This window comes from Nansenia antarctica (genome assembly GCF_963989245.1).
Source record: "Nansenia antarctica genome assembly, chromosome: 17".
NCBI classification, from domain to species: Eukaryota; Metazoa; Chordata; class Actinopteri; order Argentiniformes; family Microstomatidae; genus Nansenia; species Nansenia antarctica.
In genome coordinates this window covers 26,624,459-26,641,958 of record NC_137687.1, presented here as the reverse complement: position 1 = coordinate 26,641,958, position 17,500 = coordinate 26,624,459, and the positions used below count along the sequence as shown (strand labels likewise).

At 49.3% G+C, this 17,500-nt stretch overlaps 1 protein-coding gene across 1 annotated transcript in view; it reads left to right on the top strand.

The window, feature by feature from the left end:
• Positions 1 to 764: 764 nt before the first annotated feature.
• The window catches only part of mcf2l2 (MCF.2 cell line derived transforming sequence-like 2), a gene marked incomplete at its 3' end in the record, with an annotated part of 171,482 nt that continues 154,746 nt past the window's right edge, over positions 765 to 17,500 (top strand). The window contains exon 1 of the mRNA XM_080547791.1: positions 765 to 846. Coding sequence (XP_080403917.1) covers positions 768 to 846 — 79 coding nt within the window. The 5' untranslated portion in view covers positions 765 to 767. The remainder of the gene's footprint in view (positions 847 to 17,500) is intronic.

The following is a 17,500-nucleotide window of genomic DNA, read 5'->3' as shown; positions in this document are numbered from 1 at the left end:
CCAGTAAGCAGAGCACCAACCTCAGAGCAGCGCAGCATCCTGATAGGCTCACTAGCGTCTGGGTGTGTGTGTCTGTCTGTGTGTGTCCATCCATAGTGAATGACACACCGTATGCTGTAGTCGTAGTGTTGTTGTGGACGGGAGGAGATCTGTTCTATCCTTGGAGCTTCTGTGGCTTCTCATCTCTCTGAGCATCACCCGTCACTGGAGCAGGCTGACTGGGACTGGACTGGGACTGGGAGCAGGCTAACTGGGACTGGGACTGGGAGTGGCACTGGGAGCAGGCTTTGTGCTTGGAGGGAACCCCCTGTCAAGGGAGCACTGTGACCGAGTGGAGGGGGAGGAGAGGAGGAGAGGAGAGGAGGAGAGGAGAGAGAAGAGCAGAGCAGAGTACAGTGGAGGAGAGAGAGAAGAGAAGAGGAGAGGAGGTAGAAGAGGAGAGGAGAGAGAAGAGCAGAGCAGAGTACAGTGGAGGAGAGAGAGAGAGAAGAGAGGAGGAGAGCTTAAGTAGCGCCATAAAGGAGGTGGAGGAGGAGGAGGATAGATAGAGGGAAAGAGAGAGAGGAGGAAGAGGAGAGAGGAGGAAGAGGAGAGAGAGGAGGAGAAGAGAGGAGGGTGTAAGCAGAGACGTAGAGGAGAAGGAGGAGTAGCGCGCGAGAGAGAGAGAGACAGAGCGTAAGCAGAGAGAGAGAGAGAGAGCGAGAGAGAAGAGAGAGAGAGAGAGAGAGAGAGAGAGAGCGAATGCTGCCCAGTGCCTACACCCTGAGATGCTCGGCTGGCTTCATGAGGACGAGATGTCTACACAGGAGTTCCAGGAGCGCACGGCCAGTGTCATCGCGCATGTCGGTGAGTGTCCTGTCCTCTTCCTCCTCCTCTCCACTTCATCATCCCTCCATCATCATCATCATCCCCCCATCACCTACACACACATCCCAGGGGGAGTGGGAAAGGTAGAGAGAGAGAGAGAGAGAGGGGGTCCCAGTGGTTCCGTGTGTGTGTGTGGGTGTGTGGACCCCCCTCCACTCCAACAGCCTTTACTATAGTCCTTTACTAGTCCTTTACTCTGGTGCATTCATGTTTGGTTTTCACTGGGAGAATAATATTGTCACATTGGAATTCATTCCTACAATTTTGGTGTAATTCAAACAACTTGACCTTTGGTTGGCACAGAAACAGAGGTAGAAGTCTGGTTGAAGGTCAAGAGTGAGATTTATTTGGTGGTCTTTTTAACAGCTAGTTCCTTTATGAACAGGGTTTTGGTTTGTAGGTTGATTGTATTGTTTTCTTGGAAATGATTTAGATGATAAGAGTAATGACCATGACCATGATGTGGGTGAAAGGTCAGATCTGCAATATTGATGAGGGTGATGTGTAAAAACTCCACTGGGACGACACCATCACATCACAACAGTCTGCTACACATCCACACAAACAATATTCCCTCCAAATCTACCAAATATTCACTATTCATCTATTACATTTTTGACACAAACACTACTACTACTGAAAATATTTTCCGCTCCAAAAACATTGACTGATGAATTTTTTATCAGTTTTCTGAGGGGGGTTTTGTGGGGGCGATGCTGTTATGTGCCGTAAAAGGACCAGAACAGAAAGTGTAGCGAGCTTCCAGTTTTCATAGCCGGTTTTCCCGACCCAATTCCATATCCTACTAGGTACCTCTGGTTGTTTCCGGGCTGAGAGAGGAAGTAGGTTATTGTGCCACGCTGGAGGTTGTCAGGGAGCTCCTTCCTCCATCATCACCGCACTGCTGCGGTCCGTGGGGGGAGGGGCCTGGAACCAGGCAGTTACCATAGCAACTAGAGCTTGTGTGCAGGACCAGGCCTGTATTGATTTATGGAAGCAGCACCGTTCATCTTACTATACTCCCCCACTGTCTCTCTCTCTTTTTATTTCTCACTCTCTCTCTCTTTCTACCTCTCTCTCTTTATTTCTCACTCTCTCTTTCTCTCTCTCTCTTTATTTCTCACTCTCTCTCTTTCTCTCTCTCTCTCTCTTTCTCTCTCTCTGTCTGCTTCACTCTCTCCCTCTCTCTCTTTATTTCTCTCTCTCTCTTTCTCTCTCTCTCTCTCTCTCTCTCTTTATTTCTCACTCTCTCTCTTTCTCTCTCTCTTTCTCTCTCTCTCTGTTTATTTCTCACTCTCTCTCTATTTCTCTCTCTCTGTGTCTCTTTCTATCTCTCTCTCTCATTCTCTCTCCTACCCCCCCTCTCTCTCTCTTTCTCTCCCCCTCTCTCTCACACCCCCTATCTCTCTGTCTTTCTCTCTCTCTCTCTCCTACCCCCCCTATCTCTCTCTCTTTCTCTCTCTCTCTCTCTCTCTCTCTCTCCTACCCCCCCCCCCCCCCCTATATATCTCTCTCTCTTTCTCTCCCACTCCTAATGTACCAGATGTGGCGTCATTCCACCATCCCACCAGCAGGGTGCTCCCTGGTCCCAGTGACCATCTGCCCTTCACGGCTCATCACTGCAGCACTGGTCTCAGACCAGTACACACAACCAGATATGTCCTGCCTGCCTGCCTGCCTGTGTACCAGGGTTACAGACCAGTACACACAACCAGACCAGAGGTCCCTCCCTCCCTCCCTCCTACGTAGCTAATTAGCCGTTCATCATCATCAGTGTCCAGTGGCGATAATGGCTAGGGGGTTGTGGATGTGATGTAAGGCTGTGCTGATAGGACTGATGCTGTTCACTCGACCTGAATAGCCCCTCTGCAGTGTCCTACATGGGTTAACAACTCTGCAGTGTCCTACATGGGTTAACGGGTGAACTTGAGATGCCTTCTCTGTGCAGAGGCTAGTCAGCTCGCTTCATGAGACACAGAAACATATTATGATGACTGACTAAGCATTTGCCTGAAGCGATGGCCTGGGTTTGGAGTTAGGCACATTCCCGTCATTCAAATAGTAATACGATCTGGCTACTTGTTGTTTCACAAACAATTTGTTGTAAATGTTAAATGGACTGCACTTATATAGCGCCTTTATCCAAAGCGCTTTACAACGGCCTCTCATTCACCCATTCACACACCCATTCACACACATGCAAGGCGCCGGCCCGCTCACTGGGAGCAATTTGGTCCGTGTCTTGCCCGAGGACACTTCGACATGTGGCCAGCCGGGGCTCGAACCGCCGATCTGCCGACCTTGCGATCATTAGACAGCGGCTCTACCTCCTGCGCTACAGCCACTCCCTCTGTCACAAACACACTGTTTTACAATGTACATGTACACTCACCGGCCACTTCATTAGGTACACCTGCTCGTTAATGCCAATATCTAATCAGCCAATCACGTGGCAGCAACTCAATGCATTTAGGCATGTAGACATGGTCAAGATGATCTGCTGAAGTTCAAACCAAGCATCAGGATGGGAAAGAAAGGTGATTTAAGTGACTTGAATGTGTCATGGTTGTTGGTGCCAGACGGGCTGTTTTGAGTATTTCAGAAAGTGCTGATCTACTGGGATGTTCCCACACAACCATCTCTAGGGTCTGCAGAGAACGGTCAGAAGAAGAGAAAATATCCAGTGATCAGCAGTTCTCTGGGTGTAAATGGTGGCGGTGGTGTAATGGTGTGGGGGAGATTTTCTTGGCACAAATCTTGAGTGTAAATTGTTTACAAAAATCTGAATAGCTTGAATAGTAGTAATAGTAAACTATATAATAGAATGGAATATAACAGAACAGAATAGAATAGAAATTATTATATTATGGTCATTTATCAAAGTCACACCACGCTACCCTCCCTCCCTCCCTCCCTCCTTCTCTCTCCTTCTCCCCCTCCCCCTCTCTCTCTCTTTACCTCCAGATTAGATTTGCACCTTGCACAGCTTGCAGCTTCACATTCACATATGTTGAAAATGGTGTTGATTGTTGAGAGAGAGAGAGAGAGAGAGGGAGAGAGAGAGAGAGGGAGAGAGAGAGAGGGAGAGAGAGAGAGGCCAAGAGAGAGAGAGAGAGAGAGTGGGAGGGAGAGAGAGAGAGGGAGAAAGGGAAGGAGAGAGAGAGAGAGAGAGGGAGAGAGAGAGAGAGGGGAGGAGAGAGAGAGAGACTGCTGGTGTCAGCAGTACGCTTACCTCAGAGGTGTTACAGTAAGTCATGTGACTCACAGGAACACGAGCAAAGCTTAACTCCGCTCTGATTGGTGGAGGATGACATCATAGGATGACAGACTCATCATAGACACTGACTCATGAAGGATGTGTCATTTACAACATGAATAATTCATGTTGAAAAATATTATTATGTGAATTTGTAATGGTTGACTGAGTGAGTCTTTTATTACATTTATTCATGAGATTAAGTGATTCATCTGAATTCAGACAATAGTGTTTCAGTGGAGAGGCTGGTGGAGGTAGAAATGGGAGGACGGGCTCATTGTAATGCACGGACTGGAATGGACGTGTTTGATTCCATGCATTACGAGTGTTAGTTACAACTGCCCCAAACAAGGGATATAGAGTGTGTGTGTGTGTGTGTGTGTGTGTGTGTGTGTGTGTGTGTGTGTGTGTGTGTGTGTGTGTGTGTGTGTGTGTGTGTGGGTAGAGGTACTGTGTGTGTGTATGTGTGTGTGTGTGTGTGTGTGTGTGTGTGTGTGTGTGTGTGTGTGTGGGTAGAGGTACTGTGTGTGTGTGTGTGTGTGTGTGTGTGTGTGTGTGTGTGTGTGTGTGTGTGTGTGTGTGTGGGTAGAGGTACTGTGTGTGTGTATGTGTGTGTGCGTGTCTGTAATAATAATAATAATAATAATAATAATAATAATAATAAATGTTATTTGTATAGCACTTTTCCTGCAAATGTTGAAGTAGGGTTTGTGTGTAGAGGTAGGGTGTGTGTGTGTGTGTGTAGAGGTAGGGTGTGTGTGTGTGTGTGTGTGTGTGTGTGTGTGTGTGTGTGTGTGTGTGAGTTCAGGAATTGTTTTGTTTCTCCAGTTTAAGGTCAAAGCAGATTCTTGTGTTTTGTTGCCGGTAGCAACGAAGGAATTACAACATCACAATGGCCCTTGTGTTCCGGCGAAATCCTTAACATCCAGCTCCAGCCATGGCCTATGAATTATCTCATCAATATCATAATCAAGGAAAAACAGACAAATGCAATCAAAGGCAGATAACTGGTCTCATCACGTATGATTTCCTCTGCTACAGGAAGAAAAGAATGTTCTATTCCTCTTTGAAGGAGGTTAGCATGGTTTCCTGTTTCACAATGTACACAGTGTTTTGGAGAGGAGAAGACACGTAGCCCCTTCACACGTTAACTATGCCCCCTGAAGAAAAAAGAAACATTCTGCAATTGATTGAGGCTGTTTACACTTTGAAGGCTCAAACCTAACCCTAACCTTAACCCTAATCACCTACCCTAAAATTAACCTCTTAACCAATACCCTAATCCTCAACCCCTATGACATGTCCTGTAGTAGTTAGGAACTCACTGACTAACGTACTGAGCAGTTTGGACCTACTACCCCCCTCCCCTCTCTCTGGTATGGACCTACTACCCCCCCCCCCTCTCTCTGGTATGTGGGGTATGTATCAGAGTAGATTCATCCTGGACTGGAGGGGCCCAGTCAGCCATGGCTAATGCAGCTTAGAGGATTAACATGGCCTGGCCAATCACAGGCTGGCTCTGGCTCTGGCTGTGTAGCCAATCAGGGACAGGCTCTGGCTGTGTGGTTCTGACTGTGTAGCCAAGGGGTTTCAAGGACCCCAATTGAAATAAGCCAGTGGCTTTCTTGGGTTTTTATCCTTTTAGTTGACCTTGTATGTAATATGTACTTTCATGTACCTACTTCTGCAAATCTTCTAATAAAGTTTTCAATCAATCAATCAAAACCCTTTTACCACCCCGAGACCTGGTTGAGGGGCTCACCCGGGCTATATTTCTGGACACCCCTCCAGAAGCCATGTCATCGTCTCATCATCTAATACCGACAGACCATGCATCCCGTTGGGTGGGTGGTACACCGGGTAATCCAGGATAACATGGTCTGCGGTTTGGTCCTCTGCGCCACACTTGCACGACGCATTTGGGGCCAAGCCCCATCTGTGCATTGATGAGCGGAAACGCCCGACGCCGGTCCGGAGACGATTGAGCCTCACCCAGGATAGCCTTGGCAAGTCCCTCCCGAGGGGCTCAGGGCCGGCGACTAGGATGTGGTCACGGAGTTTGGAGGTGTTTGCCTCCCACTTATGATCCGCCCATCCTGCCGCACTTAAAATGTTTAATATGAGGTTGAATAAACATTTTGTTAAAAAAATAAATACAAATGACTTCGTCAACTAGTTCTGTCTCAAACTAGGCCGTGTTGGGTCCTTGAATTTGAGGGAATTGAGTCTTGAAAGTCCTTGAAAGGTGCTTGAATTTGATGTTTCAGAAGGTGTGAGAACCCTGCCATCAGGGACAGGGTCTGGCTGTGTGGTTCTGGCAGTGTGGCAGATGTTCCTATAGTAACTTTAACCTTTTTGTGGGAAAACAAAGGAAACTGATCCCAGATCAGCGTCTCCAGGCAACGTCCAACTCTGTGGTGGGCAGATGCTGCTGGCTGTGGCGCAGGAGGCAGAGCCGGTGTCTGATGATCGTAAGGTCGGTAGATCGGCGGTTCGAACCCCGGCTGGCCACATGTCAAAGTGTCCTTGGGCAAGACACAGAACCCCAAATTGCTCCCAATGAGCGGGCCAGCGCCTTGCATGGTGTGTGAATGGGTGAATGAGAGGCGATTGTAAAGCACTTTAGATCACCATTTAGATGCTGAATGGGTTAGGGATCCTTCGGATGACCTCACTAGCCTTAACCCTTACCCTAATCAATACCCTAACTGTAACCAGGGAGTAGCTAAAAGGACTGTAGAATTTAGGAAGGGCTGGTTATCTAACTAACTCTGAGCTAAATAGGCAGTGCAGGAGGATACAGGCAGGGGGCGCCAGCAACCCTTTAGACTAGCAGTAATATCGTTAGCATTAGCATTAGCATTAGCATTAGCATTAGCATTAGCATTAGCATTAGCTACCAGACAACGAAACACACAGCAACGGTATCCAATATGAACAAACACATTTATTATACAAATTATATATATATACCTCCCAAATATACTCCCTCCCCGCCGGCCACACACACACTCACTCACTCACTCACAGTACCTGGCCTGGAAAAGGCTTAAAGTCCCGGACTGAGAATGAGCTCGTTGAGGCCTGGTTGGAGCTCACATGTGCTTTGAGTAAGGCAGCAGACGAAAGGGGGGGGGGTGACGTAGCAACTCGAAGGGAAAGGGGCTTCTTCGAAGTCCACAACGAGGTTTGAAGGGCTCAGGTCCGGGGGTCCATGGAGGCGACGGCTCTGTCCACGCTTGGGTCTCGCTTGGTCCAACGTTAACAGCCGGCTGCTGGCAAGGCTAGCGAACGGGAACACAGCTAAACGGGCTATCACAGTGGTGAACTCGATAATCACTCTTGGCATCTTCAGCTTCAGCACGGTGTGCTTGTTACTGACTCCGCCATCTTAGGTCGACTTCTCGTTACTTCTCTCTCGTTACTCTCTCTCGTTCTGATTCTCGTCACACTGCCGCACAGAGCACTTCCGTCCCTATATATACACCACCGAACCTAGCATCCGGGTCACGGACACACCCCGGATATACCACGTCATTAAACATATACATAAACATTACAGTAACAATACATACACCTTCATGAAACGTACAGGAATAGTATAGAAAATAATAAAGGAAATAATGGGGGCAAATAGGGCTGATTTGGGGAAACTAAACTGGCTCTAAACTGTGGGCCTTCACAACAGCCGCCCCATGAAACCCTCGGTTTCAGTTAACTAGGGAAGGCACACTGGCTAGGCTGCTCTAGCAGCGTGAGGTAGGAGGTGATAGTGTCCTTCGTAATTTGAGGGAGCTCAATCAGGCGTGCCACAGGTCGGGTGTAAGTGCGACCACCAACGTTCACGATGGCCGTCCGCACCCTTCCATCCGGACCCGGCAGGACCTTGGTCACTCTGCCTGTCTGCCAGGCGGCGCGTGGAAGGGACTGGTCGATCACCAGTACCACGGCACCTTCGGACAAGTTGTCTCTCTCCCTCGTCCACTTCTGCCTGACCCTTTTGTCAATCTCCATCTGCTTTCTGGAAGACTCCAATTCTCTCTCCAGCCCAGCTATCTGGGTTTTCAGCATGTCCCTTTGCTGCTCCACATCCAACTTCTGATCCTCCATATGTCGGAACTTCCTCTGGGTGGCCTCTCTCAACTTCGTTTGCTTGGCAATCTCCTGACGCATCTGATTCACCTCCTCCTCTTTAATCCTGAGGTCAGATGCCCTTTGCTGATTGTCCAGGGACTGTTGCTCCATACTCAAGGCGTTGTGCTCGTTCTCCTGCTGGAGTTTGGTGTTTCTGACTGGCAGCTGCTCCAGCTCCTTTGTGGTTCTCTCATTGTTGATCTTCTGCTCCCGCAGCTGCTGCTCCAGCCTCTGCTGCTCCTCTCTGCTTCGCTGGCCCGGCTGGTTCAGCACTTTGAGGTCCGACTGCTTGGCGTCCAGCTCCGTGTGCAGCTGCTTCACTTCCTTCTCCAGAGACGTGATAGTAGTCTGGTCTTCCTGGGATAGCTTTAGTGCAGTGGCAACCTTCACGGAGTTGGTCACTGTCTCCGCATTCAGCTCTCTGCATTTTGTCATCAGCCGCTTCTCACTCACGTGGGACTTCAACAGGGCACTAGTCAGCTTCTCATATTCAACCCTGAACTTATCCAGGCTCTTCTCTCCGACCAGCTCATCGAGGACCTCATGGAATTCCTTCTGCAGGGAATCAAAGCTGTTCCCCTCTCCCTCGGGTTTCTGGACGTTATCCCGTAGCGCCGCATTCATGGAGTCCACCCTGGTGTGAAGGCAGTTGATGGTCTGCACTTCTTCGGTTCGGACATGGAGGGATGACGTAGCTCTCCCGTCTCTATCTCTCCACTCGGTAGCGCCTTGGAGGGCCCACCCAAGCGCAGTCTTAACAGCCATCGGGCAGCCTCGTGGTCCTCTCAGCGGAGGACGGAGCGACACGATCAGTGCAGCGTTGTCCGAGCCGATGAGAAGGGTTGGCTCCGCTCCTTCTATCGGATGTAGGTCTACTCGCCGTAGGTGGGAATATCTTGCGCGTAATCTCTCCAGGGGGTAGTCGTAGCGGGAGAGCGCTAGCTGGTCTGCGGTGAAGACATTCTTAAGCCGATATCTGTCCGACGGCCGCCCCGCCGGGGAGATAGAGAAGTTGATCCTCGCCCCGGTGACCTCTTTAAGGTCGCGACGTATCGTGCGCAGAGTCAGCTTCTCCTCAGTCCCTTGGAGCCCCAACTGGCGCACTGCCTCCTGGAGAAGGATGGTCCGTTCCGACCCGTCGTCTAGAACGGCGTACGTGTCGTACACAGCGTTGTTGTGGTGAAGTCGGACCTTCACCACCTTCAGTAGGACCTTGGAGCCGCTGCTCCGGGCTGGGTCTAGGTAGTAGACAGGTGTTGCCTCTTCCGGTGCGCTACCTGACCTAGGGCTTCTGGTGCCCTCCGTGGACCTGGCGAGGGAGACCTCGTGTAGGATGTTGAGGTGGACCTCCTCACAGCGGTTGCACTTTCTCCTCAAGGTGCAGTTCTTAGCCAGATGGTCGCGCCCACAGTTCCAGCACCTCTTGTTCTCCTCGAGCCACCTCTGCTTGGCCTCGGTACTCAGGTTGTTGAAGTCACTGCACTCATTGAACCAGTGCTCGCTGGTGCAGTACGGGCATGGCGGTGGACCTCTCCGTCCCCTTTGAGGGGGTTGAGAGGAATCCTTTCCCTCAGGTCGGGCTTTTCTCTCTCTCCGAGGCTCCTCCTCCGTGTGCAGCACTCCTACTGGGCGTCCTCTGTTCGAGCTCGGCCTGTCCCAGCGGTCTCCCTTCTCCCTCTCCTTCTTCGGCTCAGCGTAACCCATGGCGTCTACGTTGGTGTCATGCACTTCCTCCAGTAGGAACTCCGCGAAGGCAGCCATGCTCAGACCCAACTTCCCATGTTACGAACGCGCTGCTGTCGCCGGAACCTCTCCTGCCGGAAGCGTGGGATCTTGCGGAGCAGCCGCTCTACGTTGGAGGTGCTGTTGATCTCGCTGGCGCCAGCTGGGCCCTGCGTCTTCAGCATTCCAACCAAGGTGTGCACGCGGAGCGCGAAGTCATCTAGCGCCCGTTCATCCTTGATGGGGGCCTGCTGTTCGAGGGCTTGCAGTTCAGCAAGGGCGTGGTTCCAGGGACGACCGTAGCGGGCATCCAAGTCGGCGAGCGCTCTGGTGTAAGGTGTCGGTGCGGAGGCATGGGCCAGAACCATGTTGTGGGCTCTGGGGTTCCTCACATGCTGAAGGAGAATCGCATATTTGTAGGACTCGGAGCAGGAGTCGTCCAAGAGCGTGTCTAGGCAGATGCGTAGTTCCACATACTGGCTCCTGTCCTCGTCCTTGAAGAAGGGGAACTTGGGTCCCTCCACCTGGGGAAACATCCTGTAGTGGATGATCGGGGCTGGAGTGACGGTCTGGGTGTCCGGCCTGCATGCCTCTTGGTTCACTGGAGGACCTAGGGGTGTGCTACGCTCTTGGGGAATGGCTCCCCTCCCGGGCAGAGACGCTGGCTCCCTCTGGGCCGCGTAGCGGTCGGGTCCCTGGTCCTCTTCTTTCCAGGTGGTCAGCTGGGCCTGTAGTTGGACAGTCATGGCGGGGGTCATGGAGCCATCGGCGGGGGGTTCAGGAGATGGCACTCGAGAGGGCCGTGCGGATGATGCTCTGGAGCTACGGGCCGACGGATCTCTGCTGATGCACACGTCGCGCATGGTCTGCATCATTTCCTCCATCTTCTCCGCGTGCAGTTGCTCTCTCGCCATCTGCCTCTCCGCCGCGCGTTCCGCCCCCTCCATCTGGAGGCGCTCGCGCTCGAACTGGCTGCGTTCCCTCTCTAACGCCTCCTGGCGCTGTCTCTCCGCCGCACGTTCCGCTCCGTTCATCTGGAGGCGTTCACGTTCTAGCGCCTCCTGGCGCTGCCTCTCCGCCGCGCGTTCCGCCCCCTCCATCTGGAGGCGGTCGCGCTCCATCTGGAGGCGTTCACGTTCTAGCGCCTCCTGGCGCTGCCTCTCCGCCGCGCGTTCCGCCCCCTCCATCTGGAGGCGTTCACGCTCGAACTGGAGGCGTTCCCGCTCTAACGCCATCTCGGCCTGTTGGCGCTCCCGCTCTAACGCCATCTCGGCCTGTTGGCGCATACATTCTGACAGCGCGGCACTACTCCCTCTGGAGTGCAGGCTATCCGCCCCAGAGGCAGAACTGCCCACGGAAACCCTGGACCGGGAGGAAGCCACTGAACGGCAGGAGCTAGGTCTCGAGCGCGCCGTACTGGGAGGCAGATCGTTAAGGCTGAGGCCCTCCCTCTTCCGCCCGCGGGCGCTGTCGGACCGGGCCTCTCCTTCCTGCTCTTCCGTTTCTACGGCAAAACCCTGCTGTTCTGCCATCTCATCCTCAGGCTGGTGCTCTTTGATGGCTGTCTCGGTGCTAGCCACCCGCGCGCCGGCGGACACCTCGGCCTCTCCGACCACTGTATCCCGTGGAGTGCGCTCCTCGCTACCACTCAGTGAACTTTCGAGCTCAAGCTCATACTCCTGTAACCTCGGAGGCAACCGCGGGACTCTCTGTGGTCGTGGCTCTGGCTCAGGGGGCGGAGAAGGGGGGGTAACTGTCTTGTCTGGTTGGCTGCGCTCAGCCATGCTATCACTACACAACCTATCCGGCTCGAAGGACCAATTGTAACCAGGGAGTAGCTAAAAGGACTGTAGAATTTAGGAAGGGCTGGTTATCTAACTAACTCTGAGCTAAATAGGCAGTGCAGGAGGATACAGGCAGGGGGCGCCAGCAACCCTTTAGACTAGCAGTAATATCGTTAGCATTAGCATTAGCATTAGCATTAGCATTAGCATTAGCTACCAGACAACGAAACACACAGCAACGGTATCCAATATGAACAAACACATTTATTATACAAATTATATATATATACCTCCCAAATATACTCCCTCCCCGCCGGCCACACACACACTCACTCACTCACTCACAGTACCTGGCCTGGAAAAGGCTTAAAGTCCCGGACTGAGAATGAGCTCGTTGAGGCCTGGTTGGAGCTCACATGTGCTTTGAGTAAGGCAGCAGACGAAAGGGGGGGGGGTGACGTAGCAACTCGAAGGGAAAGGGGCTTCTTCGAAGTCCACAACGAGGTTTGAAGGGCTCAGGTCCGGGGGTCCATGGAGGCGACGGCTCTGTCCACGCTTGGGTCTCGCTTGGTCCAACGTTAACAGCCGGCTGCTGGCAAGGCTAGCGAACGGGAACACAGCTAAACGGGCTATCACAGTGGTGAACTCGATAATCACTCTTGGCGTCTTCAGCTTCAGCACGGTGTGCTTGTTACTGACTCCGCCATCTTAGGTCGACTTCTCGTTACTTCTCTCTCGTTACTCTCTCTCGTTCTGATTCTCGTCACACTGCCGCACAGAGCACTTCCGTCCCTATATATACACCACCGAACCTAGCATCCGGGTCACGGACACACCCCGGATATACCACGTCATTAAACATATACATAAACATTACAGTAACAATACATACACCTTCATGAAACGTACAGGAATAGTATAGAAAATAATAAAGGAAATAATGGGGGCAAATAGGGCTGATTTGGGGAAACTAAACTGGCTCTAAACTGTGGGCCTTCACAACACTAACCTTAAACTTAAACGTAATCTTAACCTTAACCCTAACCCTAAACCTAACCCTAACCCTAACCTTAAACTTAATCTTTATCTTAACCCTAACCCTAAACCTAACTGTGTTGTCCGGCAACACTTTCTTTATTTTCTTTAGAAAAAGTTAAAAAGTTCATATTTGATAAAAAACGATTTTGTATAGTTCATAAAGAGAAGTAAAGTTGATAAGATTTATTTGTTGCTAAAAACGAACTATTTACAACTGTTAACAATGTATATACATATTTCCGTTAATATTTGATGTAGTGACATCACTTCCTGTTTACCGCAAATCTACTTCCGGTTTGGGAGATAGTTCTTTGCCAGAGAGAGACCGAGACGTTATGTTTGTTCTCCATTCATCATTCAACATCCATGTTCAGATTTACACAAAGCAATGTTGTAAGTACGACATATCAAGTGTTGGATTGGTAGCTTTATATATTAGTCATCATTTGTTGGGAATATTATGTTTTTAGTTATTATTTTGTCGCTAGATTGTTAGGCCAAAAAACTGACTTTCTAGCTAACCACTGTTTGTTTACATCCTGTTGAAACATGTTTTGTGCTGTTTGTCTTGCAGTTTTTACCAGTTCAATATACCTGATTTGAAAAGCCACCCTACGCCTCTTTCTTTGATGGACTTTATTGACAAGGTTTAGCTTGATGTTAGAGAGAGAACATCATAGTAAAAAAACAGACTTTCACCATCTGATTTGGATAAGATGTCATCCCACGGAAGCAAGAGCTCGGTGGGGAGCAAAGATACAGCGTCCTCCGGAAGTAGGCCAAAGCAGAGGCGTTAAAGGTGAGAGCTGCATACGCAGCCCAGGAAGCAAAATTAAAAATGGAAAAGGCCGTAATAAAGTTGGAAACTACTAGACTTGATACCGAGTTGGAAGTGCTTCCATCCCAAAGAGAAGCAGAGGTAGCCATGGTAGAAGCACAAACCTTGGAAAATGCACAATCAATGTTATTAACGTCTGAAGTCAGGGAAGAAAAATCGGAAAAGTCTGTATCTGAGAGGACAAAAATGGAACGCACACATATAGAGATGCTCCGATCAGGGTTTTTGGTGCCGATCACCGATCACCGATCACTGGAATCAGTGATCTGCCGATCCGATATCACCGATCACCGATCACAGCGTCGAAAATGGCAATTGAAGCATTCTATTTATTGTGTAGCATTATTTATGTTTTTAATTATTCTTAACACCATTGACATTGTATATTAAGTATTCAAATGAAATTAGGAGATGAGAAAGTATCATGAATTGACAACCATCTGTTTTATTGAATTCACAACCACCTGTAGCTTACTTCAGGAAAAACAAATAAAATGTGAAAATAAAAATCATAATAAATAAAATGTACACTGTCACATCAAATGTGCAACATTCCACTCGAATGAGAGGAACTAGGGGCTCTTAGAGAACTTGGAGCTTATACTGTAGCTTTCCTGAGGAACAATAAACATACCCAAACTAAACTGCAACATAAACAGGCTATAGCCAAATATAAAATACTGTTTCAAGTCAGTCAGTTTCAAGTCATATTTAGGAGGAGATAAGACAGCAAGTCAGCAATAATCAATAAAACAAAAAAACAAAACATTTCACCTAAGGAGATTTCAGACTCAAACCTTACTTCTGATTAAGCAGCATCACTGTCAGATTAGCCTTGAGAAATACAAGCATCTCAGCGTTTTTGGCACTCAGCCTGTTCCTCTTATCATCTCAAATATGTCCTGCTATGCTGAAAAGTCGCTCGCTATCTACACTTGTGCAAGGTGCACAGAGAAAGACCTAAAACTCTCGCGCTAATAGTTGTTGTTGCTATGGACCTTAGTCTAGCTTAGTGACTTCCTGCTCGCGGGGTCACATGACGTCGCTGAACACTACCTACACTACGCTCGTGAAGTCGCGCTGGAACTCTGACCAGCACTCGTGGAACACCTCTCGTCCAATCAAAGCACTCGGTCCCTTTATGACGTCGAGCCCAGAGTGCGCTTCGGCGCTCTCGGAGCGAATCGACGAACGCAGCAAATGCCGTATGATATTCGTGGTATTCATAGCTTTCATGTGACGTCACAGCATAGTGGAAACGCCCACCTGACGGGCAAAAGGCACTTTTTGCGGGCAAAACCCACGGGCAAAACCCACTTTTTGCGGGTTAATAACTTTGATTTCCCGTGGGTTAGGAAAATAATTCCAACGTGTCCGGAAAGAGGAGGAGCCAGGGAATCCAAAAGTTTTTGAATGGAGTCGATCCTCCACTCCTATCACAGTGGACACAGCAAGGAGCGAATTAGCGGTAGAACTCCCGAACGCCCGGTTGATCGAGTTTCGTATTAAAAGTATATGTTCTCGGGGTGTCAGCGCGGTGTGTAAGGGCTCAAAATGACCGTATACTGATGGTGAATTTAGAGAAATTAAAACTGTGTTTGTAGCACCTCCATAGCCGGTGTTATTCACGGTCAAAGCCGGTCAAGGAGGCACCCTTTGCGGCTTAATAACTTTGATTCTCCGGGGGTTACGGTAAAAATTCCAACGTGTTCGGAAAGAGGAGAAACCAGGGAATCGAAAAGTTTTTGAATGGAGTCGATCCTCCACTCCTATCACCGTGGACACAGCAATGAGCGAATTCCCGGGTAGAAATATCCCCTCGACCCGCTGTCAGCGGGAGTTCCGTCCAGCAGCGGTAGAACTCCCGAACGCCCGGTTGATCGAGTTTCGTATTAAACGTATATGTATACAACAACCTGTAGCGAATACCCTGGCAATCTAACAATTATATTAGAGTGTATAATGCATAAACTGGGCATAGTCATGGTCTTTGCTTGGCTGGCTGGTTGGCTGCATTAACCTGTTGTTGTTACTTGTATGTTCATTACGTTACTTCAAATGAATGCCCCCTAAGTCAAATCCATCAACTGAAGATAACTCGTGAGTTTAGAATGAGAAGGTTCTATCTCCGTTTAGAATGATAAGGTTCTATCTCCGTTTAGAATGATAAGGTTCTATCTCTGTTTAGAATTATAAGGTTCTATCTCCGTTTAGAATGAGAAGGTTCTATCTCCGTTTAGAATGATAAGGTTCTATCTCCGTTTAGAATGATAAGGTTCTATCTCCGTTTAGGGTAGTTCAGAGATATTGAGCGTCAAAGTTTTGACATTCCATTATGTTTTGTGAGATGGAACCTTTGTATTTTATTAACCGTTTGCGTCCACTCGCCATGTTGCTATGATACTTTTTGCCCGTCAGGTTGGTGGTTGCTAGGGAAGAAACCACGTGACTGAAAGCTATGAATTGAAAGTCCTTGCGTGCGTTCCTCCGCGAGGAATTTCTTTTGCGCAGACATTACAAACTGCATATTTGTTGTCTCTTTCCGACACTGTGTAATATTTCCAGACTGGCGACGCCATTTTGTTAACTGATCGGTCGTGTTTGATCGGCCGTTTTGAGAACTCCGATCAAAACCGATCAAGGCCATATCAGCCGATACCGATCGGCGCCGATCAGATCGGAGCATCACTACACACATAGCTATGTTCAAGATCAAATCGAGCTAAGGAGTACTTCTCCCTCACAACACTCATTGGCACGGCCTGTCGTTCACTTACTTGATAACAGATCACTCGACAGCTTTGTGACAGGGACATTACCAGGTAACCTACCTGTGGGACGCGTCACACAACAGTCTCAGCTCAACTACAATAAGCCAAATCCTGAGACACAATACACACATCCTGAAAGAATGTACTTACCTCCACCAAACCTACCTGATCCTCCTAAAGTTGAATTCAAGTCTGAGTTTGTAAAACCAACACCTACCTTAAATGTAAATACGCCATCATACGTTCCCCGACACACTCAGCCAGCTAGCACACCAAACCCAATAGAGACTCTAGCACAGTATTTGGTACGACGAGACCTTGTTAACTCAGGTCTGTATCAGTTTGACGATAAACCAGAAAATTATTGCGCATGGTACTCATCATTCATCAGCGCAACCAGTGAACTATTGACAGCAATACAAGAGTTGGATCTCATGACCAGATGGCTCGGAAAGGAATCTGGAGAACAGGTGAAACGCATAAGGTCAGTACATGTTAACAACCCCAGTCTCGCTTTAAGCAAAGCATGGGAGAGACTACGTGAGTGCTATGCAGCCCCCGAAATCATAGAGAAGTCCTTATTCCAGAGACTAGACGGCTTCCCCAGGATTTCATCCAAAGACCCCATAAAGCTACGCCAACTTGGGGACCTGCTTCAGGAGATCCAAGGAGCGAAGGAAGATGGATATCTCACTGGCCTTACTTATCTAGATACTTCCCGCGGAATTGGACCAATCGTGGAAAAGCTTCCATACCAGCTACAGGAGAAATGGTTGACATCGGGAACGCGGTACAAAGAGCAAAACGACGGCCGCTTCCCCCCCTTTCACTATTTCTGCAACTTTGTGAGCCAAGAAGCCAAAAGGCGAAACGACCCAAGCTTCATATACCAAAGCTGTTCCACCACCCAGACAAAACAAGACAGATACAACGGGAAGAACGGCAACAAACCCATCCACGTGAACAAGACGGATGTCTCATCTCAAGTTGACCCCAACAAGAACTGTCCATTGCATGGCAATAGACCTCACCCTCTCAAGAAGTGCAAAACCTTCAGGAACAAATCCCTCGATGATCGAAAGGCTTTTCT